The sequence below is a fragment of the Globicephala melas genome, chromosome 20 (genome assembly GCF_963455315.2).
Source record: "Globicephala melas chromosome 20, mGloMel1.2, whole genome shotgun sequence".
Lineage (NCBI taxonomy): Eukaryota > Metazoa > Chordata > Mammalia > Artiodactyla > Delphinidae > Globicephala > Globicephala melas.
In genome coordinates, this window is record NC_083333.1 from 40,666,911 (window position 1) to 40,692,504 (window position 25,594).

The 25,594-nt window shown below is 56.5% G+C and overlaps 3 protein-coding genes and 1 long non-coding RNA gene across 6 annotated transcripts; 3 read left to right on the forward strand and 1 right to left on the reverse strand.

Moving 5' to 3' along the window:
- The first annotated feature begins 236 nt into the window (after positions 1-236).
- Positions 237-7,902, forward strand: NT5C3B (5'-nucleotidase, cytosolic IIIB). Of its 3 annotated transcripts, none has more exons than XM_060290387.1 (9): positions 243-269; positions 493-591; positions 1,162-1,231; positions 1,318-1,364; positions 3,620-3,705; positions 4,272-4,361; positions 5,347-5,509; positions 6,345-6,545; positions 7,402-7,902. In XM_060290387.1, exons 1-9 carry the CDS (start codon positions 258-260, stop codon positions 7,534-7,536), a joined length of 903 nt encoding a protein of 300 aa, XP_060146370.1. In that variant the 5' UTR covers positions 243-257; the 3' UTR covers positions 7,537-7,902. The 3 variants fall into 3 exon arrangements, with proteins under 3 accessions (XP_030696145.1, XP_060146370.1, XP_060146371.1); XM_060290388.1 differs by having other exon boundaries at positions 7,266-7,403; XM_030840285.3 differs by lacking the exon at positions 493-591 and having other exon boundaries at positions 237-492.
- Positions 7,903-9,085: 1,183 nt separating this feature from the next.
- LOC132594124 (uncharacterized) lies at positions 9,086-13,405 on the forward strand. The gene is made up of 3 exons (XR_009560313.1): positions 9,086-10,621; positions 11,292-11,435; positions 11,814-13,405. It is a non-coding gene; the product is annotated as an uncharacterized lncRNA (long non-coding RNA).
- FKBP10 (FKBP prolyl isomerase 10) lies at positions 9,468-17,437 on the reverse strand. The gene is made up of 10 exons (XM_030840282.3): positions 16,920-17,437; positions 14,203-14,348; positions 13,686-13,875; positions 13,426-13,571; positions 12,778-12,967; positions 12,521-12,666; positions 11,730-11,922; positions 11,270-11,412; positions 10,878-11,041; positions 9,468-10,506 (listed from the first exon to the last, which is right to left on the reverse strand). Exons 1-10 carry the CDS (start codon positions 17,279-17,281, stop codon positions 10,321-10,323), a joined length of 1,866 nt encoding a protein of 621 aa, XP_030696142.1. The 5' UTR covers positions 17,282-17,437; the 3' UTR covers positions 9,468-10,320.
- A 626-nt stretch (positions 17,438-18,063) lies between these two features.
- On the forward strand, positions 18,064-24,598 carry P3H4 (prolyl 3-hydroxylase family member 4 (inactive)). Its single transcript, XM_030840283.3, has 8 exons — positions 18,064-18,804; positions 18,919-19,071; positions 19,189-19,360; positions 20,090-20,218; positions 21,106-21,251; positions 21,908-21,991; positions 23,461-23,605; positions 23,931-24,598. Exons 1-8 carry the CDS (start codon positions 18,322-18,324, stop codon positions 23,951-23,953), a joined length of 1,335 nt encoding a protein of 444 aa, XP_030696143.1. The 5' UTR covers positions 18,064-18,321; the 3' UTR covers positions 23,954-24,598.
- The last annotated feature ends 996 nt before the right edge of the window (positions 24,599-25,594 follow it).

Sequence of the window (25,594 nt, forward strand, 5' to 3'; positions counted from 1 at the left end):
CCCTTTTGCTCATGCAAACCTTAAGCCTGGAAACGTCCATTCCGGTTAGGGTTTTTGTTCTAAAAAGAGTGGCACCCACCCACGTAACCCCAGCCTCTTGGGACACTCCCCGTCCACCCCCCACCCCCCGCCCCCCGCCCCGGACCCGTTCCCCGTCCCCGCACCTCACCCCCACCCCGCCCCGCGGAAGCGACGCCTGCGCAGTGAGGCCGCGGGGCGGTCGTTGTGCCCACGCCGCCAACAGGCCGGCGAGCGCCATGGCGGAGGAGGTGAGGCGGGAGGAGGAGACCGGCGTGGGGCGGGCCCCGAAACCCCGGGCGCTCCGAGACCCCCACCGGGCCGCCTGGGCCTCGCCGCGCCACTGCGGCCCGTAGGCGCCCAGGCCCGGCCGGAGCCCCCGCTCGTCCCCCGCGCCCCCGGCCCGGCCTCGCCGGCCTCCCCTTGGGCGCAACGCGGTGCCGGGGTCAGCGGTTCTCTCGGGTCTCGGGACAGGTGAGCACCCTGATGAAGGCCACGGTTCTGATGCGGCAGCCCGGGCGGGTGCAGGAGATCGTGGGCGCCCTCCGCAAGGGCGGGGGAGACCGCTTACAGGTACCGCGGGGGCGGGGGGGCTGGGGATGTGGCCTGCCCAGTGCGCCTTCCCGCTTTGCTGCGGACACCAGCAAGCATGCCTTCAGCCCCTAGAAATGGCCAGCTGCCCGAGGGCAAGCCTGTTTTGCCTTGGGGAGAGCCCACCTGCCCAGCAACCTAGATTTCAAATAGGTCGTGCTGTAGACAGAACGCACCCCACACCAGGCCTCCGGGTCTTGTCCTCACTAGCCGAGGTTGGTGGGCTCCCCAAGAAGACGCAGATGTGTAGATGGGCCAAAAGGTGGGGGCATCTTACGAAGGACCAGGGCATTGAGATGGGTGCTATTGAAAGAGTGGAAGGGGTCCTGATTCTGCAGTCCCCACCCCCATCCTCAGAGAGGCTGGATCTTCTCTGGGTTAGCACAGGTATTAACTAGGATTAGTTCTTCCTTCGGCGCTTCCTGACTCCCCCAGGGCTTTGCCCGCAGACCTGCACTGAGCTGTTTGGACTTCCATAATCATCCTCCCTGGCTGGCACAGGGCCACCCTGGAAGGAGCCTGTCTAGGCTTCATCTCTCTTTTGCATTTTAGGTCATTTCTGATTTTGACATGACCTTGAGCAGGTTTGCATATAATGGAAAGCGATGCCCTTCTTCTTACAGTAAGTCACATACTAGCTTGCTTTATTGGGCTTGACAGGACGATGGCTTATAAGGGGCAAGTAAAAGGAGTTCCGTGTTTTTGCAGATATTCTGGATAACAGCAAGATCATCAGTGAGGAGTGCCGGAAAGAGGTGGGTTACTCCCTTCTCTGCTCAGGAATGGCTATCATATACGACTTCCAGTGGTTCTTGGTTAGGACCAAAGATTCCAGGGTTGAGACCTTAGAAGATTAATTTTTTTAAAAATTGTTGTTATGCTCAGGTGGACCTAGTCTTAATACACTGAAACAGCTTTTCCTTATTGGCCAAGACACGTGATGATAGATGGTTGGAATATGCTTACTCCTATCTGTAGAACTTAATAGGAGACTTTGATGTTTGCTGTTTAACCCTCCCACAACTCCGAGAGGTGGATAGAATCATTACTGTCTCCATTTAGCAGATGGGAAAACAGAGGCTTGGAGAGGTTTGAGCAACGTACCCGAGGTCATACAGCAAGATGCAGAGCTTGGTTTTCCCATAGATCTGATTCTGTTCCCGAACCCTTTCCTCTATATTATGCTCTTTCCTTGATAGTATAAATTTTCTTGGTAAGGCAGCAGGTACCAAGAAAGACTTCTGAATTAACATCTGTGTATGAAACTCCCGTTTCCATAAGATGCATACAGATACTGTAAAGCGATCCCTGTAGCCTTGGAGTTCATTTTACTTTGCTACGCGTTCTTCCCATCAGTGTCCTCTTTGCCAGAGCAGAGCTGTGCTAGCCCCTCGTTTCTCTGCAGGTTGCTGAGCTCTTTCTGCTAAAGAGCTATATCATTTAGTTCCACTTGATTATGAAGTTCACCAAATTGGTTACTAAGTGGTCTGCTGGTCTGCCATATTGGTCAGATCTTCTAATACTCTGTCATGATTACTGGTTATTAAGATGGACAGTGAATTATAGATAGCTCTTCTGTTTCTACACCTGTCTCTCTGGTGATGCCACTTGTAGCTTAAGGTAGATTCTGGCTCCACCACTGATTACCTTTGGCAGGTCACTTTTTTTGGTTCCTCACATCCCTGATCATAGCAGCTTCCAGAGAGCTACGTCCACAAATAAGACAATAGGTTTGGATGCCCTCTCTGGGATAAAGAAGCTAGAGAACATTAAGATTTGTGGCGTTGATGGGTTCCTGAAGAAATTAACAAAGCAAAATTTATGTAAGAAATCTTTTTTCTTTTTAAAAATTTATATTCTGGGGGTTTCCCTGGTGACGCAGTGGTTCAGAATCTGCCTGCCAATGCAGGGGACACGGGTTCGAGCCCTGGTCTGGGAGGATCCCACATGCCGCGGAGCAGCTAGGCCCGTGCGCCACAACTACTGAGCCTGCGTGTCTGGAGCCTGTGCTCCACAAGAGAGGCCACGATAGTGAGAGGCCCGTGCACTGCGATGAAGAGTGGCCCCCGCTTGCCGCAACTAGAGAAAGCCCAGAAACGAAGACCCAACACAGCCAAAAATAAAATAAATAAATTTTTTAAAAAAAGAAATTTATATTCTGTTGAATTCTGTTATACTTTCAGAAAAATGTTCTCACACTCAAGGAACCATTGAGAATCTTAATACATTTTAGGAGCTTTCTGTCTCTGTCACTCTTTGTATTTAACCCTCTTTTGGACTGATGGTCAGGGACTCCATTTGATCTCATAATATTCCGACACCATGCACGTATTAAAATTAAAATTTTTTACTCAGTCAATTCTCATTTTTATTGGGCACTGTTACTGACTGAGCCCATGTGACACATGATCCCTGAAGCAGCCTCCCTAGATTGTGGAAGGTCCTGGCATGTGGAAGGTGACCTTAGCCAGAGGAGGTGCACAGAGATGCTCCCCGTGAGGTTGTCCACCTGACATTGGCAGTGCGATGGAGTTATCCCCTAACATGCTGTGTCCCAAGCTCCAGTCTTCTAGTTCACTTGAATGATTTTTGCCAGATCTGTGTAAATTACCCTGCCTTTAAAGATCTGAATGCAGTTAACTTGCAAAAGAAAGGAGCAATCTTCATGAAAGCATGAGTGTGCTATTCTAGTTTTCTTTTTTTCCGACATACATTAAAATGAATCCCAAACCACTAAAATGAAAAGTGTTTTTATCCATGTACGCCCCCCCCAAAAGTTATCTTGCCTACCACCTGAGAAAATGTACCACATTTTGGGAAATACAGCGTTAAATCAGTTCTTACTGATTAAGCGGGAGTGCAGAGGGATGGCCGGCTCTGCAGCTCCAGTCACTCCCTTACCTGGAGTTGCATCTTCTAGGTGACTTTTTTCTCATGCTGGACTGTAGGACTCTGCTGGGGAAAACTTGATGTGGACTAAACGGCTTTTCTCTTCATTTCGATGTCACAGCTCAAAGCGCTCTTCCACCACTATTACCCAATTGAGATTGACCCACACCGGACCATCAAAGAGAAGTTACCTGACATGGTGGAATGGTAAGTGATGGTGGTGGTGAAACGCCCCTGGCCCTCACGATGCTTGGTCTGGACGGGGGCGTATTTTTCCTGAGCTTTGGTCAGATGCAGGCTCCTTTACCTTACTGAATGCTTAACTGAAGGCCACAAGCGCAGCTGCTAGAACAAATTGTCCAGATAAAGCCAGGCTACGTGTGGCTACTGCTAGAGTAGAGGGCTCACCAAGTATCCTTGGAATGAGTTAGAAGCCCCTTAGTTTGGGGCAATAAGTGCTTTGGGGCAATAACCCTCCTAAGGAAACCAGTATCACTGGGCAAAGCCCCAGTTCTCCATAGAGTGGGGTCACAGAGGAAGGGATTCAGAAGAGCTTTGACATCAGCAGCAACTTGCCCAGCTCTTGTGTTGCTGCTGTGTTGCTGTCTCACCCTCTTCCTTTAGGGACAAGCAGGGTCCTTCAGGAAATGGCTCTGGGGGAAAGGATGAGGCCTCCGCTGTCAGTACTTCCAGAGGAGACTCGGCCCTGAGATGGGAAAGGTCACTTTACTTAGTGGTTTGAATTTGGGGTTTCGTGGGGTGTCTGTTTCCAGGTGGACCAAAGCGCATGAGCTCCTGTGCCAGCAGAAGGTTCAGAAGTTTCAGATAGCCCAGGTGGTGAGAGAGTCCAACGCAATGCTTAGGTGAGCTGCCTGCTCTGGAAAATGTTTCTGCCAGACTGTTTGCGATGGGTTTGCTCACAAAAGAGAGGCTGGGAAGAATCAAAGAGGAGTCGGTTGCTGGGAGAGTCAGAAGCGATCGAGCACCATGAGTAGATGACGTGGAGAAGGTCTTGCTTGTCCTCTCTGGACACAGCCAGAGAATTTTCTATCCTTGGGTGTGTCCCAGGATGCAGTCTGCTGGTAGTGGATGTGGTGTGAATATGACCAGGGCTCCATCTCCTGGAACAAACAGCGTCTAGCTCATTCTTCCCAATGATAAACAGACTTTTGGGGTCCCCATGGCGACTGGCGTTCTTTATCCAGACATGGGAGTTGGCTGACCTAGGGCCCTTGATCTTCCGTGGCCTTCACAGTGCAGCTGTCTGCTGGAGCGTTCTTTACTGGAGGAGGGATGAGGGCACGTAGAGGAAGGAGTCCACACGGGTGCCTTCCCTCAAGGATTGTGTGTCCTGATTGGGGAGAGAGGCTAGCTCGTGGAAAGCGAGGAGAGTAGACACGTGCAAACCCAGTAAGTGCCTGGGTGGGTTGGAGGTGTTCCCCAGTGACGCTGCCTCAGGATAGCTACCTGGTTGTATTTTGCTCAGGCACAATAATACAGAAACAAACAAACAAACAAACAAACAAAAAATGTGGTTATATGGTGTATATGAAGTTCAGGGGCAGGGAGAGCAAATCAATGGTGATGTGAAGTCAAAATGGGGGCGATGGCATCGACTGGGAAGGAACATGAGGGAATCTTGACCTGATTAGTAAGTACATGTGTGTGAACATATGTAAATATTAACTGAGCTGAACACTTAAGATTAGTGCACTTTAATAATTTACTGTATGTATTTTATACCACAATTTAAAATGTTTTTTAAAAATGTTAAAGATGTAACCCAAATAGAAAATAAAGAACAGTCGCAGAGGCAGTGCCATTTCAGAACCGTTCATGTCACTTCAGGGATGGATACAAGACGTTCTTCAACACCCTCTCCCAGAACAGCGTTCCCCTTTTCATCTTCTCCGCGGGCGTTGGGGATATCCTGGAAGAAATCATGCGGCAGAGGAAAGTGTTCCACCCGAACATCCACATCGTCTCTAACTACATGGAGTTTGATGAAGATGTGAGCTGGGGCTGGAAGAGGGGTGGGGACCGCCAGCCAGGGTGCTTCACCCTAAATGTTAACCCTGATGGGGGAGGGGGGAGGGAAGGCATACCACCTTCTTTGCCCTCGGCAGTTATTTATTTATTAGTGCCAGCTAAAGACAGTCGCTTTTGAAGGACCCACTCTTGGGTGTTGGCTGACAGTCGACTCTGCCAGGGAGGACTGAGTTTAGGGCTCGGCCAGGCCCCGTGTCACTGTCATGGCTCGTGTGCCATCCTAGGTACTCAAGGGCTGGGACTTGGACTTGTTTTTCTTGAGCCAGAGGTGGGCTGCTCTGACTCACCCGTGTTCTGACTTCTTCCCCTTAAAACCAAGGCTGGAATTTTCATCCCTTTGACCTGTGGTTAGGGTGTGGCCCACAGCTGAGGTTAGCGCACATGTAGCCAGGCAGCGCTTGTATCACGGGCTTCATGCTTTCACCAGAGTAGGCGATCAACAATATTTGATGGTTCCTGTTAATTTAAACCAGGGGTTGTAAACTTTTTCTGTAAAAGACCAGGTAGTAAGTATCTCGGGCTTTGCGGGCAATATGATCTCTGTCACAGCTACTCTGTCACACAAAAAAGCACCCGTAGACAAGATGTAAACAAATGGACCAGCAAAGCAATTTACAAAAATAGGCCAAATCTAGTCCACGGGCCCTAGCTTGCTGGCCCCTAGTTGGATCACAATGAAGTTCTGGCATTATCTGTGGCTTTCAGGATTCCCTTTCCTCTGTGGCAGAGACAGTGGAACACTGGTCCCGAATGGGTCCTTGTAGTCCTTCTGTCTGTCTCTTGTCTTGATTATTTAGGGCTTCCTAAAGGGATTCAAGGGCCAGCTCATACACACCTACAACAAGAACAGCTCCGTGTGCGAGAACTCTGGTTACTTCGAGCAGCTTCAGGGCAAAACCAACATCCTCCTGCTGGGAGACTCCATGGGGGACCTCACCATGGCCGATGGGGTTCCTGGCGTGGAGAACATTCTCAAGGTTGGCTTCCTAAATGACAAGGTAGGTAGGAGACCCGGGTTCTCCATGGCTGGCTTCTCCTTCATTCCTGTTAACGGGTGCTTATTGAACACCTTCTGTGGGCTGGACCCTGTGTGAAGTACGAGAGGCACAGAGGTCAGACACAAGCCATAGTCTCATAGGAAACAGAAGAAATACCCAGTGGTTACAGCTGTGCACGAAGCACACGGCGTGACCCAGAGGTCAGAGCACGTCATCAGCCCACACTTACCGAGTGCTGCGCACGTTAACCCAGTTCATCTGTGCAGTCATACTCTGAGGTAGTGACTGTTATACCCAGTTTACAAATGAGGAAACTGAGGCAAGGGGGTTCAGTAACTTGCCCAAGGTGACATAGTTTAGAAAGTGGTTGGGCTGATTACCAGTCCTCCTAAATCATACCAGTAAGGCATGATTGAGATGGGAGATGTTGGTATTCAGGATGTGGGTTTATAATTTAGAGAAGGAAAGCATAGGAACAGACCAGAGGTTGACAGGGGTGAAAACATAAGGTCACAGAGGGGCACAGTATGGCATCAGGCTAGAAGGCCTCCAGTTCTCACCCTCAGCCGGCAGGTGCTGAAGCCTCATGAAGATTCAATCCAGATAGATTAGAGGTAACGTCTGATAGTTTTTGTTTCTAATGGTTGTGATGGTCCTTTTGGCACTGACCCAAGGGTTAATTGTGGCGGCCTGCATCCATGGCCATCTGTGTCTCCAAAGGGCAGGTCCCGGTGACCTTGAGCTCCTCCTGGGGAGTCGCAGCTTGAATGCCCTCTTCCCCAGCCCCAGGTGGGCAACAGCGGACAACGCGGAGGGCAGGGCGCTGGGGGACTCTCGGTCTCTGCTCCCCCGGCAGGTGGAGGAGCAGCGGGAGCGCTACATGGACTCGTATGACATCGTGCTGGAGAAGGATGAGACGCTGGACGTGGTCAACGGGCTGCTGCATTACATCCTGCAGCAGAGGGACTGGACAGAGATGCAGGGCTCCTGAGGGCGGGCCGGGGTCAGGCCCCGCGGGCTGTGATGCGGACGGGCTTCACCGGAAGGCTACTCTGCTCTGAGCACTGCTCCTGCCTGTGCTGCAGAGAAGAGTCCGGGCGGCCGGGAGCTGCTGGCCCACGCCCCTCCCTCCCCCTTTCCCTGGCTTCGTGGCTTGTGTTCTGCAGAGCCTTGAGGGAGCCCTGCCAGCCCGGAGGGCAGCAAAAGCCATTCCAGATGAGCTGGACCTACACAGTGTTAGCACTTTAGGAATCATTTGGTCCAGGGAATCTTTTTTCCAGTATTTTTTAACATGGGAAGCTGCTCTTCAAACAAATCTAATATGTGAAACAGATCAAAATAAAAAAAGGAAAACACAGAGCTGTTCCGATTGGGGTGGGGGCGGGGCAGAGCCTGTACCTCCTGGTTCTGGAGGCGCAGGAACCTCCGAGAAGCTGCTAGAGCTCCACGGAACACAGTTTGAAAACCCCTGAATTAGCCCAGGAGACACTGAGCACAGCGAGCACAGCCTAGTGTATCTGTGGGCATCACGGTGGGCAGGCAGGGTCGGAAGGGTGTGTTTCTGGCCTGGAATGGTTTGACTTGATTCTCGTGCAGCCGTTAAACGTGAAATTCAGCAGGGATCAGCTGAGCTTGGCCGGCCCTGGATGCAGAGCCCCCTCTCTATGGGTCCCTAAAGTGATGCATATGAGTGTGGATTTTCACTGGGGCCCTTGGCTCCTGTCCTTCCTCCTCCTCCACGGCCACTAAAGTGCACGACTTGAGGGTGGTTGAGTCGGGACCTGAAGGGAGCCGGTGCTCGGTGCTCAGGGTGGTCGGATCCGTTCCCTCATCCGCCTGCCTGGTGGCTGGTAAGTTGTGTTTGTCTGCAGCTCAGCAGAGAAAGTGATGGGCCAGCTGTGTGCACCCAGGTGCTGCAGGTGCCGTTTCATCCTCACAGGGGTCCTGCATGAGGTACGTTTCATCCTCACAGGGGTCCTTTTCCACTTAGAAAGGACCAGTCCTTTCTAACACTGGGGTTGCAGTGTTTCCGACAGAGCCAGCCTCCTCTTCTGCATCACGCTGCCTCCACACGGACTTAGTTCAGGCTGTCCTGTTAGGCTTGGGGGAGGGTGGTCATCATCTGAGGCCGTCACCTCTGTCGACCCCGAGGTGCTTTCTGTGCTTTGGGACCAGGGAGTATCAGTCGCTGGCGACCGTGGGGAGCAGCTCCGCCTCTCGGGGGATCTTGGGCAAGAGCTCGGTGCTTGTGGGGGCAGTTTGGGGTGTGAATCCAGTCATTTTCTCTCCCAAGCATCCCCCCCACCCCACCCCCTTGGATGGCTTGGGTCACCTCTGTCGCACTGGCCAGAGTCCAGCCAGGCAGGTGAGGGCAGATGGCCTGATGAGTGGCTGAAGCAACTCCTTCCTCAGGACACCAGAGGTTTGAACTCCATTACCTTTCTCTCTGGCAGGAGGGAGAAGCACCAGGCAGGTGGTAACAGCTGGCGGCCAGGAGCAGGGAGAGGTGGGAACGTCGCCATATTAGAAACGGTCTGTGTGAAAGGGGAATCTGACCTGTGTGGTTTAATTTAACCCCTGAGCTTTGCATGTTGTGTTTGAGTTCAGGGAACTTGTTTTTCCATTCAGCTGGGACCCTGAGGAGATCAGGATCATGTCTCCAGGCCTCCCCTGCAGGCCCCTCTCTGTGGACACGTACCCCCCAGCCTCCCTCCATGGTGAGGGCCCCAGCTGGGCCTCAGGGAGGCAGGAGGCTGAGACCTAGGGACACAGGGTCTTGAGCTGAAGGGCCATGGAGATGGCCTGCCTTGCTCCCCTTCCTCCCAACACTTGGGTCTAAGCTTCCCGCCACCAATCAAGAAAGACTGCATCCCGAGGACTTTGGTTTCGGACGTGTTTTATTTGGCACAAAGGAGAAGGGGGTCTGACACCAGTTTAGCCTTTTGAGTGTGCAGAGCTCTGCCCACCCCCCCTCACCCCTCAATAATGAGCCCCTTTTCCACATTTATCTCAGCCCCGAACCAAGGATTTCGTAGCCCTAAGATCCATCCAAGTAGGTTTCCTCATACCACCCCCCTTCAATTTGCTCTTGTTCTTTGGTCCCTAGAGAAGGCAGCCTTCTTTAGGGATAAAAGGAGACACAAAGCCCAGCCCTGAAGTGCAGCACCCTAGGGGCTCTTCAGCCACCACTGGTCGGCGGCGAGGGGGCGTGGGACAGGTGAAAGGAACCGGACAGGTAAGGTAGGGCTGCCCCCCCGGAACCGTCCCCTTCCCTAGGAACCAGCCGGAGCCGAGGGAGGAAAGCTGGGGGTTCATGTTCCTGGGGAGCTGCCAGGACAGAGGAATGGGGGCCGTGGGCGGGGGCGGGGGGTGCGGGTTGAGGATGGTGAGGAAAAGTACAGGTAAAGGGGAAGTTTGGGGAGAGAAGGAAATGATGAGCTTGGCCTTCCTCAGTGTCTGGTGACACGGAGGGGAGGTCTGAGCAAGGGGCCAGCAATGACCCCAGCCAACCCACAAACTCCACCAATCCCCAGATTGGCTTTGTAATTCCAAAACTTTTAAGGAAGGGGTTTGGGGCTGGGAGAGAAAAACCAAATAGAGATCTGTGCTGTGGATTTTACTCTCGGGCAGTGGGAAAACCAGAGTTGTCCCCTCTGACCACTTTCTAGAAACTTCCAGACCTCATGCCAGCAGGGAGGGTGACTGTTGGGAAGTCGGCCCCACTGCCCGCTGTCCCCCTAGACGACCTTTGCAGTTGGGCCCAGGCCCCGGCCCTTCAGAGCTCCTCGTGGACCCGCTCCTGGTCTTCGTCCGACTTCAGCTTGAGCTCCTCAGCGGTGATGTTCCCATCCTGGTTGCGATCCTGGTTCTGGAACATGTCTCCTATGGTTTTCTCAGGGTCCTGGCCAGGCAGGAGGCGTCCCTTGCCCTCACTGACTTGAGCCTTGATGAAGGTGGAGAACTGCAGCCAGGAGAGCCAAGGGGAGGGGAGAGAGCGTCCTGCCTGAGCAGCTGTGCTCATCTTGGGACGGGTCCCCAGGTGGAGGCCTTCCAGCGAGGACTGAGGAGAGGAGCTGGTTGGTGCTGCGTCCTGAGGGGGGCGGGGGCGGAGGGCGTGCCCAGGGTCGGGCAGCCACGGGGCGATGGGCTGCATGTGCCAGAGGTGAAGGCGGGAGGAGGGGCTTAAGGCACACTGACCCGCAGAAGGGCAGCAAGACGGGTGCAGACAGGATGGTGGACACACACTGTGTTCTCGTTAGATGCCACCGTGCAAGGTGGCTCCTGCCAGGTGACAGCGTGGGAGGGATTACTAGGGGTGAACTCCTCACCCACCTCCTCCGGGGGCACCTCGCCATCCTTGTTGAGGTCCATGTCTTCAAACAGGTTGGCAGGAGGGTCTTCGTGCCACACAAACAGGTAGCCTGTGGGCAGCCCATCCTCCCGGGACATCAGCTCCACCTCAAACAGGAGCACAGCACTTCCAGGAACCCCCCGGGCTGGAGGGAGGGGAGGAGTAGAGAGAGGGAAGGGTCTGGGCCCGGCTTCACTGCCTGCCCAGTGCGCTCCCAGCCTACAGGCCTCAGCTCCTGCCTTGGCGGCTGGAGAGTGGGGCATGGAATGGGAAGCATTGGGAAGGCCTCACTCACTCCTGCCCGCAGCCATCCAGGCTCCAGGGGGCGGGGGCAGAGGGGAGGAGGAAAGCCATCAGGCCAGTCTCTGCTCACCTCCGCTCTCTCCATGGGCCAGGTGCGGAGGGACCACCAGCTGCCGCCTCTCTCCCACACACATGCCCTGCAGGCCTGTGTCCAGACCTTCGATCACCTTGTGGGCGCCCAGAGTCGCCTCCTGAGGGGCCCCGTAGTCGTGGCTGGGGGGAGAGCAGATTCCCAGGTCAGTGCTCATCCTGGTCCCTGGCAGGCCCAGGGCAGGGTGCGGGGACCCAGCAGTGCAGAGATAGGATCAATCCCCTTATCTCGTAACTGCCCTGCAGTGTGGCCGGGGGCTCATCTCTCCCTGCTCATTTCCCTCCACTGAGTGGAACTAGCAGCTCCCCTACTGCTTACTTCACCCTCCCTCTGCCTGTGGACTTAAGAATTTCAGCTTAGATGGGAACTTAGGGAGGAAGGGTCAGGGGTGCTGCTAGGCCCACCCGCCTGCCCAGCCCTGGCCCTGCCCCGGACCCACGAGGAGAAGAGCTTGGTGCCGTCCAGCAGAGAGCAGTTGTAGTGGTAGCGAACGAAGTCCCCAAGCCTGGCCGTCTCGTTACAGGCCTCCAGGGGCCGGGACAGTGTCTTGATTTCCACTGGATCTGCAGGGTTGTGGAAGTCGATGATGTGGACGTCGAAGATCAGCACAGCAGAGCCAGGGATCTTGTCTCCTGGGGCCAGAATGGGGGCGTGGATCAGCTGGAGTCTAGGAGGGGCTGCTCTAGGTCTCCATGGAGGCCCCAGACCTTCCCCATCCTGGGGTTTTAAACAAGGATGGGATGGGATGTTTGTCTACATAGTCAGCTCTTCTAATGTACTCTGTGGTGGTGAGGAGGCAGGGGAGGGGAGGGGCACGCCAGCTGGAAAGCCTTTTCCATATGTATCTTGCAACCTCCCAATAACTCACCCTGCTGATCGATGTGATTAGGTCCATTTTACAGGTGAGCAAACAAAGGCTTCCAGCAAAGCTGGGACTCAAATCCAGGTCTCTTTGCTTCCCAGGGCTATGCTGTTTCTGTTCTTCCATAACCACCCTCCCTCCCCAAGCTCAGGAGTCTGCTGCCTTTCTCCAGTGTGGAAGGGGAGAAGTGGGGGACTGCCCCCTGGAGAAAAGGATGGAGTCCTTGTGGCAGGAGTTGGGTGGGGGACCAGTTTTTTCGATGAGAGGGGCAGAGCAATGGCTGGAATCCGCCCCCTTTGCCCCTGCCCATCAGGGGGAAGGTCAGGAGGAACTGCGGTGTTGGCTTGGGGAACAGGGAGCATGCCTACCAGTCCCGTTCTCCCCATAGGCAAGGTGGGGGGGGATGGTGATTCTCCGGCGCTCCCCCATGCACGAGCCCTGCAGCCCCCGGTCCATCCCTGGGATGACATAGCCCTGCCCCACATAGGTATTGTAGGTGCGGTTTCGGGAGTAGCTGCAATACATACAAGGCGGGGAGGCGGGCAAGAGAGTCACAGCGGCCCCGCCCTTCCTGCAGCACAGAGCCGCCCCCAGCCCCCACCGTCGTCCTCAGGACCCCCCGGACCTGGAGTCAAAGAGGGTACCATCCATCAGGGAGCCGTTGTAGTGGTAACGCATGAAGTCCCCAGCCACGGCTCTCCGGACGCAGCCAGGTGGCAGCTCCAGTGTCTCCAGCTGAACCGCGTCCTTTGGGTTGTGGACGTCAATCAGTAGGACTTGGAAGACCAGGGAGGCCTGCGGGGGGATCACAGTCCCTGGGGAAGGGATAGGCTTGAACCATACACGTGGAGAGCAAAGCAGGGCTCTTCCACTCAGGAAGGCCTATGTGAGCACCGTGCAAAAAGGTGCTAACCCTGCTTTCCAGAGCCTTTGACGCCCATCAGCAGCCCCGGTTCTGCCCCTGTGAGGCCTGAGCTGAGCTCTCCCCAGGGCCACCACCAGCCCGTATGAGGCTTTGTGTGAATCGGAATAAAGCACCTTTTGTTTTTTGGCTGTGCTTCGAGGCTTCCGGAATCCCAGTTCCCCAACCAGGGATTGAACCCGGACCCCAGCAGTGATAGTGCCGAGTCCTAACCAGCCAAGCACCCCTTCTTAGTGAGGTGACCACCAAGGGCTAGATTGCATCACTACTTGCCTCCCTGGCTGGGTGTCCTTGTGCAGTACTCAACCTGAACAACTATATGTGGCAGCCCAAGTCCCTGCTTGCCCTCACCATAGCCTTTCTCGCCATAGGCCAGGAATGGAGGGATGACGATCTTCCTTCTCTCTCCAGGACACATGCCCAGCAGCCCCTGGTCCATGCCCTTGATCAGCCAGCCAGAGCCCACGTAGGTGTCGTAAGTGCCACCTCTACTGTAGCTGCAGAGGATGAGGTAGGGGTGAGGCTGCTGTTGGTGGGAGAGGCAGGAAGGCCCCCGACTCTCCGCTGCGTGCCACAGTCCCTGGCGCCCCAGGGCTCCTTCCAGCCCTTACCTGGTGTCGAAGGCAGTGCCATCCAGCAGCGTGCCGTTGTAGTGGTAGCGGACAAAGTCGCTGTCCTGGACCATGCGGGGGCAGTGGGGCGGGCGCAGCAAGGTGCTCACCTGCACAGTGTCCGCCTTGTTCCACACATCCAGCAGGACCACATCAAAGTAGAGGGTGGCATCCGGGGGAATAAGCCCCGCTGCGTTTGGTGCAGCCCCCAGAGTGGGGGGTGGAGTGGAGGTCTGAGCATCCTGCTTGGCCTCCCACTCCACCATCCTTAGTTCCCCTTCTCCCAGGTCAAGCTAGGATCCTACCCAGGGCCCTATTATTGCCCTTCCTCCCGCCCCAGGGGCAAGAGACGGAAAAGTCTAGTCCCAGACCTGCCGCGCTATTCATTCTGCGGCGCATGCGGCGTGACCTTGGAAAGCCGCTCTCCCTCTCTGAGCTTCAGTTTTCCGGCCCTGAGCCCTTGCTTCTGCCTCCTGGTCTCCTCCCCCCCCCATGCCTGGGCCCCGGCTCTCCTCACCCACGCCGATGCTGCCATAGCCGAGGTGCGGAGGCACGATGAGGCGTCGCCGCTCATTGACGCACATGCCCATGAGGCCTCGGTCCATGCCGGTGATGAGGCGTCCCACGCCCACCACGATGGCCACCAAGGCGTGGCGGTCATAGCTGGGGAGGGAGGGGACAGGTGGGATACAGTGGCCTCTGCCCATGGTCACATACATGCACAGGTGCACAAGTGCGCGCGTGCGCGCACACACACACACACCATCCCCCTCCCTACACAAAGGTGCAGGTCCACAGGCTCCTCAACTCTTCAAGCCTCCCTCCTAGATGCGCGTGACTCCCGCCTTAATAGGATGGGCTGTTATGAAAGGAAGTCCTCCAGGAGGCCAGGGGCTTTTATCTACCCTGGGGTGGGGGGATGGTGCCAGCAGTCCCATCTGCTGCTGCTATCTGCTGACAGAAAAGGAGTGGGAAGTGCAGACCCAGGGCGGGGTGGGGGTGTGTGTGTGGGGGGGGAGACCAGTTATCCAGCACTTAAATGATAAGGCCGAAGAAATGGTTGGCATTTTGCATTCATTATCTTTTTAAAAATATTTATTTATTTGGCTGTGCCGCATCTTTAGCTGTGGCACTTGGGATCTTCGTTGCGGCATGCGGGATCTTTTAGTTGCGGCATGTGGGTTCTTAGTTGTGGCATGCGGAATCTAGTTCCCTGACCAGGGATCGAACCCGGGCCCCCTGCATTGGGAGCGCGGAGCCTTAACCGTTGGACCACCAGGGAAGTCCCTGCATGCATTATCTTATTTAATTCTCTCCCTGTGAGGTGGGCATTATTATTATTATTATTATTTGCCGCACCATGCAGCTTGTGAGATCTTAGTTCCCCCACCAGGGATCAAAGCCGGGCCAAGCCGGGCCACAGCAGTGAAAGCGCCGAGTCCTAACCACTGGACCACCAGGGAATTCCCGAAACGGGCATTATTGATTTCATTTTTCTTACGAGAAAAATTGAGACTTGAGAGACCAAATGATTTGCCCAAGGTCACACAGCTAATGTTTGGTCTGTTGAACTCCAAAGCCCACGTTTGGGCCACTGCACCATCAATTCACAGAAGAAAGGAAGGGAAAAGCAGAGCTGGCTGGGGATAGGGATTGGTTTTCAATTTTGAAAAAGGCTACTCTAAAATCGCCATGGCTTTTACTTGATTTAGTTAGGTTTAAGTTTTAAGAAGTTAAGGAAAGATGGGAGATTATTATTTTGATGGAAGCTGTCATGGGTTGTGAAAGTTTTCCAAGCTCAGCACTGCTTGGATGCAACCTGGGTCCAAGAGTCCCTATCAGAATCCCCGATAGGGAGGCCATTCTCCAACTCCCAACCCCCCCTCCACTCCTGGGTGGCCACAGGCTCACAGCTGTACTCCTGTCTACTGCCTATGCCTCATTTTGCCCACCGAGCTGGTTGTACGGCCTGCTTCCTCCACAGTGCCGTTGTGAGAGCCCAAGCATGGCAAGAAGCTTCTACCAGTTAAACACTACCAAAGTTCTCCCCAGAGTCAAGGCTAATCAATGGGTACTGAACCCGCTTGCAGACCGTAAGGTACTGTGTGAAGTTCACGTTCATTCATCGTCTTGAGTCCTAACATCAGCCTTAGGAAGGAGGGATGCAGTTTTCCAGACTGTTTTTTAATCTCCTTGTTTTCAGATGAGGAAAGTAAAGCTTAAAGAGGCAAAACTCCTCGTCCATGATCACAGCCTGGGTTTGAGTCCAGGGTCTTGGTCTCAGGAGTTCGTGTTCTTACCCAATAAACTGCTCGCCTCCAAAGCCACTAACCTCTATAGGCCGAGTTGTGTGTGCGACCTGGACCCAAGGTTTAACTGAGGCTGGCCTGGCGTACGGCCCTGCCCCCACCGAGAAAAATGGACTTGCCAGAGCAGACGGAAAGCCTGGACACAGACCAGAAACCCATCTCTCAAACCCCAAGGCTGGCAAGATGGGCGACAGCACTGACCTGGTCGAGCTAAGATGGAGGGAGATGAGGGTGCGGGATCACGGGGAGAGGGAGGCATGAAAACCCTCGGAGGAGCCCAGGGTGGCATGTGTGACCGTGTGACATGTAGGCATACAGGGTCCTTACACCAAGCTATGCCCTGCACTCCCTGATCCATCCTGCTGTCTTAGAGTGCCCACCTGCTTTACCCCACTGGCTGCTAAACCCCCTCCCCCTCCCCCCAAAACTCTACTTCTTCTTCTCTAAACACAAAGGCACTGAAACCTGTGGCTGGAACCAGAAAGGGAGTCAGGGTGGATGGAAAGGTAGAGGGTGCTGTGCTGAGACCACCGGAGGATTCACATGCAGCAGGGACCATGCCCTTCCCCCCAACTCTGTGGACCAGAAAACCCCCTCTATGTCTTTAAATAGAGCACTGGTAAGTAAATAGAGCAGTTCACCGTGATTCTCAAGCACTCTGAGAGACAGAGAGAGTTTGTGTGAAAGAAACAGGGGTCTTCTGAGAGGCGAAGGTTTGAAATTGAGGGCAGGGATGTCTGGGGAGATGGACGTCTAGGAGTCCCCCCACCCAGGGTGCTGTGTTTGAGGTTAGGGGATCACGGTGTGAGTAGGGAGCATGCAGACACAGCTTAAAAGCAGCAACGGGGGAACCCCAGGACTGAGAGAGCTTGGTCCCGGGCTCCGGGAAGGGAAATGGTGAGTCTGGGGGCACCCAAGCCGTTACCTCGAGTCAAACTTCTTGCCGTCCTCGAAAGTACCGTTGTAGTGGTAGCGCACAAAGTCCCCCATCTGCACTTCCCGGGGACAGGCCCTGGGGATGTGGTACCTCTCGATAACCACATCTTCCAGGGGGCTCCCGGCCGGGCTGGCGCGGCCCAGCCCCCTCCCCACGGCCTGCAGCAGTAGCAGCAGCAGCGACTGCAGCAGGGGGAGCCGGAGGACGGTGTGGCTGGGGCGCCCCGCGCGGAACATGGTGCCTGGAGCTGGGACGGCCGGCAGTGAGGGCGAGCGAGAGAGCCGCCGCCGCCGCCAGACTCCTTCGCCCCCCTCCTCCCAGAGCTGGCTCCCCCTCTTCCTGTCCTCCATCCTCACCCCCGCCCTGGCTGGTCCACGTGGAATGGGGGCTGGGGAGGCTGAGCTGGCGGGGTGGGAGTGGGGGGAAGGGGTGTGGAATTGGAGGAGGAGGGCCAGGCTGATAGCTTTAGAGTACAAGGAAAGCACCACAAAGCCCTCCAGATTTCCCCCCACCCGTACCCTGGGGCTGAGAGACCTGGGAGGGGTAGGGAAGTTCCGGAAAGTTGGGAAAGTCGGAGCCGACTTAAAAAAAAAAGTTCAGTCTTTCTTCTGGAGCCCCCCGGGTCCTAAAGCCGGACTGAAGCATCCCTTGTTTCTTTGGCTGGCAACCCCAAATCTAGGTCCCTCCAGGTGGCTGGTGAGGCTCCGGAATCGGAGGGGTATCTCAGTGCTCCCTCCCACCCCTTCTGCCCCAGGGACGGCCTCTCCAGGGACGACGGGCTGCTTTGTCCTGCAAAAGCTGGACTGCCAGAGGACTTTCTGACGTGGGGATGGAGATCGAGTGGGAGGTGGTGAGAGTGGAGGACGTGCAGGGTAAAACCGGGGGTGTGCCTCCCCGTCGCGGGCTGGGGGGACACTTGGAGGAACGTCTTCGGGGCTGGGAGTGGGGAGTGAGCAGAAGGACCACTCTGATGGAAGAGCAGATTCCACGGCTTGGGTAAAGTAGAGTGAGGTGGCACTTCCCTCAGTTTCTCTATATTAAGGTCTGGGGGTGGGGGGACTGTCTTTGTGTGGGAGGGGCTTTCTGGGCTCCGCATCCCTGCGGGAATTGTTCCTCCACCCTCTCACCGTCTGCCAAGGGGAGGACCCCCAAGGGCAGGAGATCGGAGACGCAGAATAGTGTTGGCTTTCTTAAAAGAGTGGAGACACAGCCCTCGGGCCCTCGGGGGATCTGACTCAAGCCACGACCCCGCCTCGCTGCCCCCGGTACCAGGCGCTAAGACCCAGCGGGCGCGCCGGCCAGTCCCGGGCCCCTGAGCCCGCCAGCCTGCCCGGCAGCTGGGCCGGGACGCCAGCTCGCGGAGGGAAGAGACAGCTGCGCGGAGGGGGCTATGGGTCGGGCGGCGTGGGGGCTGCTGTGGCTGCTGCTGGGCAGCGCCGGGGCGCAGTACGAGAAGTACAGCTTCCGGGGCTTCCCGCCCGAGGACCTGATGCCCCTGGCCGCGGCCTACGGGCACGCGCTGGAGCAGTACGAGGGCGAGAGCTGGCGCGAGAGCGCTCGCTACCTCGAGGCCGCGCTGCGGCTGCACCGGCTGCTGCGGGACAGCGAGGCCTTCTGCCACGCCAACTGCAGCGGCCCCGCGCCGCCCGCCGCCGCGCCCCCCGGGCCTGCGACCCCCGGCCCCGACGGCGGCCGCGGCGACGAGTGGGCCCGCGAGCTGCGGCTCTTCGGCCACGTCCTGGAGCGCGCCGCCTGCTTGCGGCGCTGCAAGCGTTCGCTGCCCGCCTTCCAGGTGCCCTACCCGCCGCGCCAGCTGCTGCGCGACTTCCAGAGCCGCCTGCCCTACCAGTACCTGCACTACGCGCAGTTCAAGGTGTGCGTCCAGCCGGCGGCGCCTCCTAGTCGGGTCGGGGGGAGCGCGGCTCCTCGCGTGTGCTTGGGGCTGCGGGCTCTGGCCCTGCTGACCGGCCCTGTCCCCACGCCGCAGGCGAACCGGCTGGAGAAAGCGGTGGCCGCGGCCTACACCTTCCTTCAGAGGAACCCGAAGCACGAGCTCACCGCCAAGTATCTCAACTACTATCGCGGGCTGCTGGACGCCGCCGACGAGCCCCTCACGGACTTGGAGGCCCAGCCCTATGAGGTGGGGTGCCAGGGTAGGGCCAGCCCTGACGCAATTCCCTGAGTCCCCCATAGGGCCCGTGGGGGAGGGGAGGTGTGGGGGTCCCCTTGACCCCTGTGCCGCGTCCCCTCCCCCTAGGCCGTGTTCCTCCGGGCTGTGAAGCTCTACAACAGCGGAGATTTCCGTAGCAGCACCGAGGACATGGAGCGGGCCCTGGCCGAGTACATGGCCGTCTTTGCCCGGTGTCTGGCTGGCTGCGAGGGGGCCCACGAGCAGGTGGACTTCAAGGACTTCTATCCAGCCATAGCAGGTATCCACCCCCGTGGGCATCCCTTTCATCGCAGGGCCCTGCTTCCCAGAACTTCTAAGGCACCTTAACACAAATATTCATTCCATACACATTTACGGAGCGCCTGCTAAGTGCTTGGGAGGCGGACAGGCATAAGGCGTTATCCCTACCCTCAGACCCTTTAGTCGGCATTGGCTGAGAGGGACCAACAACACCTGCCACTGGGTGCAGAGGGCTGCAGTAGGGAGTGTCCAAGGTGCTGGGCATCGGTGCAGAGAGGAGGTGACATCCCAAAAGGGTCTGGGGAGGTTGGGTTCATGGGCCTTCCAGGCAGAGGGCAACGCAGGTGCAAGGTTGCTGAGGTGGGAAACGATCCAGCAGGTGTGTGTAGAAAGCAGTTTGTGGCCAGAAATCACACCTAGTCTGGGGATCCCTAAGGGCAGAGTCCCTCAGCAGGGGCAGAAGGGACTGTCCTGAGCTTCTCTCTTTGGGCTTCAGTCCCACCTGCAGGCCTCACCTGCCAACCTCCCAGTGTGCCCTGGCTTCCTCTGGCTTTGGGGCGGTGGGTGAGCTGTGGGGGTGATAAGTCAGCCCAGGCCACTGTAGGCTTCCGCCGCATCCCTTGTCCCTCGACTGTCTCGTGGGATCAGCAGGCAGAGCTGGGACTGGAAGCCATCGGCCGTCCTCCCCATCAGCGGGATGGAGCGCTTCAGTACACCAGCTCCTCACCGCTGCCACCCCCACCCCCAGATCTCTTCGCAGAATCCCTGCAGTGCAAGGTGGACTGTGAGGCCAACTTGACCCCCAACGTGGGTGGCTTCTTCGTGGAGAAGTTCGTGGCCACCATGTATCACTACCTGCAGTTTGCCTACTACAAGTGTGAGCGTCCTGGGGGGCTTGGGGTGGGGGAGAGCACTGCACTGGGAATGAAGCCGAGCCAGAATTGAGCACCCTTGGTGATGGGAGGGAAGGCTGGCGGTGGTGAGGCAGGTGAGAAGCTTGTGGCGGGGAACAGAGAGCAGCCTCAGGGGAGAATGCCAGGGCCTCTTGGGTAAATGACTAGATAGTCAACAACTGCACAGCACTTGATAGTTTACAAAGCCCTGCCACATCTGTTTATCTCACTTGATCCCCTTACAAGCAACCGGTAGCTGGCGTTACTGGACCCATTTTTCAGATGAGGAAGCCGAGGCTCACAGAGGGTCAGGGGCCATTAGTTAACATGGCTAATAAAAAGTAGCACCAGCACTTAAGGCCGTCCTCACTTACGGGGGATTCTGGCATCAGCCGGGGCTAAGATGGTCAATCTCCAGGGTTTCTGCAATGCAGAGATGCCAAGTTTCAGACGGGCTGGAGCTGGAGAGGAGGAACTGAAGACCAAGGGCCAGGAGACCCTTTGTGTTCTAGTTGGCAAACAGGTTGAGGGCTGCGCCACCGGCTTCTGATTCCCCAGTGCCATCATTCTCCAGCTGTGTGAGCTCAAGCAGTTTACCTGACCTCTCTGTGCCTCAGATTTCTTATCTGTAAAATGGGGATGACAGTAACAGTGAGGTTTAAATGAGTTACATGGGGCATAAGGTAAGTGCCCAATACATTCTAGCTTGTATTATTACTGGGTGGGATGAGGCGCCCAACAGGTATTCTGGGAGGCAGCTGGGGAGCCAGGGGCACTGGACTAGATTGGGAGATAGGGGTGGGTTAGTTGAGGGTTATCCCTGAAGGTGGGGAAGTGCCAGGGCCACTACTCACTCCTGTCCTGCCTGCAGTGAACGACGTGCGCCAGGCCGCCCGCAGTGCCGCCAGCTACATGCTCTTTGACCCCGAAGACAATGTCATGCAGCAAAACCTGGTGTATTATCGCTTCCACAGGGCCCGCTGGGGCCTGGAGGAGGAGGACTTCCAGCCCAGGGAGGTGGGCATCGCCGAGGCATTCTCAGGATATACGATTTGATTAAAAAAACAAAAACAAAAAAACCTGGCTTCTTCCAAAGGCAGGGTGAGAAATAAAAAGGAAGAATTTGGGTTGTAGTTGGAGTCCTAGGTTCAAACCCACCAGCTGTGTGGTCCTGGGAACACTACTGGCCTTTTCTGAATCTGTTGCCTCACCTGCAAAATGGGGGTGGAACAGCCTACGTCTCCAGCACAGTGCCTGGCATGTGGGAGGTAAAAAATATCTGTCCCTGCCTGCTCCCTTCCCCACTCTCACCATGCTCACTGCTGGCCTTTGCCCTCCTTCCCCAGGGACCCCATAACCTGGACCAACTGAGGAACCCCTTGGAATTCTAGGGCAAGACTGGCAAATATGGGGCACGTGGTGCCACTCCCCACTTCCTTGTCAGTGGCAGACTTTGCGAATCGATTTAGGCACTCTTTCTCACTGAGCCCTCAGAATCCTTCTTAACCCGGCGCTTCAGGCAGCTGTGATTTTTCGACCAGCATGTGAACTGATACCTGTTCCCTGCTCCTCGAGCTGTGAAAGGGCCAGAGGGCCCAGATCCTAGGAGCTCTGGCCCCTCCACCATCTGGCAGCAGGGCCTGGCTCACCTCACTTTTCTTCCCTCCTCCCAGGAGGCCATGCTCTACCACAACCAGACAGCTGAGCTTCGGGAGCTGCTGGAGTTTGCGCACATGTACCTGCAGTCAGATGACGAGGTAAGTGGCCCCTTGCCCTCCTGGCTTGGGTGGTGACGGACACCCCTTGATCCTCTTCCTGGGGCCGCTGTGCCGAATCTCAGCCTCAGCTCGTGGCAGTCAGCCATTGTGAAGCAGAGGGATTTCACCTGTCCCTTGTTTACACCTGCCCTCCTCTCCCCACTCCGTGTCCTCACACCCCCGTTCTCTACATGTCTGAATCTCGCTTCTCCTGGGCCCAGCTCTGGTGGCGCCTCTTCCAGAAGCCCTTGCTGTACGTCCTGGCTCTGTCTTCTGGGCTTGCAATGCCTACTCTGACCGTCTGTGCCTCCCTGGACCGGAGTTACTTACAGCCCTGTCTGTCTCACCCCGCCCTTTTCTCCAGCCAGTCTCCTAGAGGACTGGGCTCCAGGACAGGGACCAGGTTATTCCCAGCTCTCCCATAGCACCTGGCACAGAGCTGGCCCTCAGAAACTGGGCTTGAATGAACCAGTGAGTGAATGAATGAACACAGGACGCCAGGAAGGAAGGACCACGGTGTGTTATTACGTTGATTCTAAATGAGGGTTTGAGAGCCTGAATTCTCTGAGGTGTGGCCGCCCAGTGCTTATTTATCTATCCCCCCCATTGTTCATGCACCCATGCCCCCCCTCATCAAACAGGGGGCCAGGTCTGCACAGTGAGCCCCCAGGCTTTGGTGCTTACCAGACTTGGCTCCACCATTTCCCAGTTGGATAGCCTCCAGGCAAGTGTTAGGTAACCCTCTAACTTCCAGTTCTTCATGCATGGAATGGAGAGAATAATGGCCATCTTACACTGCTGTGGTGGGAATTCAATGAGATCTAGGATGTGAATCACTTAGTGTAGAGCTGGCGCATAGTAGGTTCTCAGGGGGTGGTAGCCATTTTGATTACTGTTATTTGTCGCTTGCTGTTTGCCAGACACCGTGCTTGGGGCTGTGGTAAATTGATGAAAGGCACAGTCCCTCGCCCAATCAGATCACAGTTCAGTGCAGTGGGAGAAGTCAGCACGGGGTGCTGGACGAGGCCTCCAGACCCAGCCAGGGTCATCAGCAAGGGCCGCATCCTGGAGCTGATGCCTGGTGTTGGAGGGATAAACAAAAGCTATCCAAGCACAGGGGAGTAAAGGTGTTCCTGGCCGGGAAGCAGCATGAGCAGACAGTATTCATGGACTAGCAGTGTTGCCTGGATATTTACGCTTAAAAGGTGGGCTGTGGAGAGGAAGAAGGTTACACCAACCCTGAAGCTCTGCTGGTGGAGCCCCATGCATCAGTTCATTGAGGGGGCAGTTTGGGAAGAGGACTTAGGGAGAAACCCTCTAGTTATTCCTGTGTGAGGTCTTGAGTGTGACTGGGAAGGAGGGGTTTGGGACCAAGATGGGATGGGAGGGCCCCTTGGCCAGGAAGGGAGCCGATCCGGGTTTGTGCCTGCTATGACCTGGTTTATCCTCCCATCCTGGCGCTGCTCTAGATGGAGCTGAAGGAGACAGAACCGCCCATGGAGCCTGAGGAGCCCCCGTCTGATGCCGAGTTTGAAGGGGAGGGCGACTACGAGGAAAGCATCTATGCCGACTGGTGGCAGGAGCCAGATGCCAAGGGCGACGAGGCTGAGGCCGGTCAGCGACTTGTGTCCCGGTGGAGGGGCGGGGATGCAGCCTGGGCTAGACGTTAGGGACAGGAGGATCCAAGCACTGGCCTGCAGAGGCTGTGGAGTAGCTGTGCTGGGTGCTGGCACCCCTCTTCTGGGGGCTTCCGGCCTGTTAGCAGCCCCTGTCCCACCTGGTAGAGGGGTGGGGGTGACATCCTTCCTGGAGGAGGGACCAGCTGAGACCTGTTCCTGGGGACCCTCACTCCTGCCTGCACCACCTCCCCGAGGACAGCACCCAGAAACCTGTTGGGGATGGGAAGCTAACCCCAATGCTCTCTCCTTTCATTTTTCAGAGCCGGAGCCTGAACTAGCATAAGAAGAGGGCCCCCGGCACCCCTCAAGAGCTTTGGGAATCCCGGGCCCAGTGGTACCACCCCCACCAGCCTGGGCAGCAACAACAACTATTTATTAAACATGTAAATGGACACAGCTGACCAGGCCCCATCCTGTCCCAACTGTGAGCACTGCTCCCCAGACCCCTCTTGCCTCCTCTCTGGGTCTCTGGACCACCGTATGACGGTGCTGCAGCGGCTGCCGGCCTGTCCTCCTCCCAGTGTCCTCCCCACCCGGTGGGGCAGTCTCCTGGAGGAGAAGATGCTAGCTCTTCCTAGTCGGGGTCTCAAGCTGAATTGCAGACACAGCAGAGGGGCAGCTGGCATCCCGAAGAGCACTGGACCAGGAGTCCAGCGGTTCCTGGCACATTGGCCGTCAGTGCTCAATAAACATTTCTTGTTGAATGAATCACAGCATTGGGGTCCAGACTCCCCTGGGCAAGTCCTTCCCTCCTTCCCTCTGCACCCATCTCCCCTCATCAGTAAATGTGGAGACAGGTGAGGGGCCACAGTTTGGCCTCTGTGGATGGACCCTGGGTGTTTGCAACCACGAGGAGCATCAGTCTGCCATTGCAATCTGCCACTAGGGGGCGTGAGGATGCAGTTCTGCCTGAGTCCTGGCAAGATGGTGGTTTCAGATTTCTAAGGTGGTATGTCCTGTATTTTCCTAGTTCAGCATCGCTTCCCTCAGGGAATGTGGGGAGGGGGGGGGGGGCCAAGGACACTTACTTCCGGTTTTTGCTTTCCAAGCGTTTACTGAGAGCAAGCATGCCCTGCGCTGCCCTCTCTGCCCACTCTCCCATTCATTCCACGGCAGGGAACAGACCCTCTTAGTGGCCAGAGGAACCCTAGGGATACGGCTTGATAACATGAGACTTTGTGGTGGCAGTGGGACTGCCAGACCATCTTGCCCAATCTTGCATTGGCTCTGGGGGGGCAGAGAATTTGGAGGTGGCTACCACCCACCCTGTGATTTCCCCCCCACTTCATGATCCCGAGCAGGGAAGTAGAGGCAAAAGGGGTCTCTGCGGAGGGACACCGGGCTAGGGCCAGCCAGGTGACAGTTCTGGCCCACTGCCCACATTTCTGTTCTCCCAGCGGTAGGGTGGTGGAGGACCTTTCTCCTCTTACTGGAAGGTGGAGCGGAAGCTGGTAAGCCCAGTTCTCACCGTCCACACCCCTGCCCAGATGTGCCAGCTGACGTGGCCTGAGCCCTGCCCATCACTGTGTCCAGGAGGACTCCCTGCCTCACCCCATGCCCTTCTCCTGGGCCTTTGGCGAAGATGAAGAAAGGAAGGACAGAGGCGGAATGTGGAGCACGGGCGGGGTCAAAGCTGGGGGCGCCGGTGACCTCACTGCTCCCTCCCTCCCGTAGGTGGGTCTGCAGTGGCAGCGTCTCCGAAGAGCTCCCAGGTACCAGGGCGGCCCTGCCCCACCCCACCCCTCTCAAGCTGCTGTGTAGTCAGCTTCCACCGAGGCCCCGCCCCCTGTTTCTGGGAGGGGCTGCCCTCCGGGGCTGGCCCTCCGGAGGGTGGGGAGTGGGGACGCGCTCCAGCATGCCTGCGTGAGTAGGAGCTCTGGAATCTGGACCGCTGGGTTTGAGTCTGAAAGCGCCTGTGTGCGGG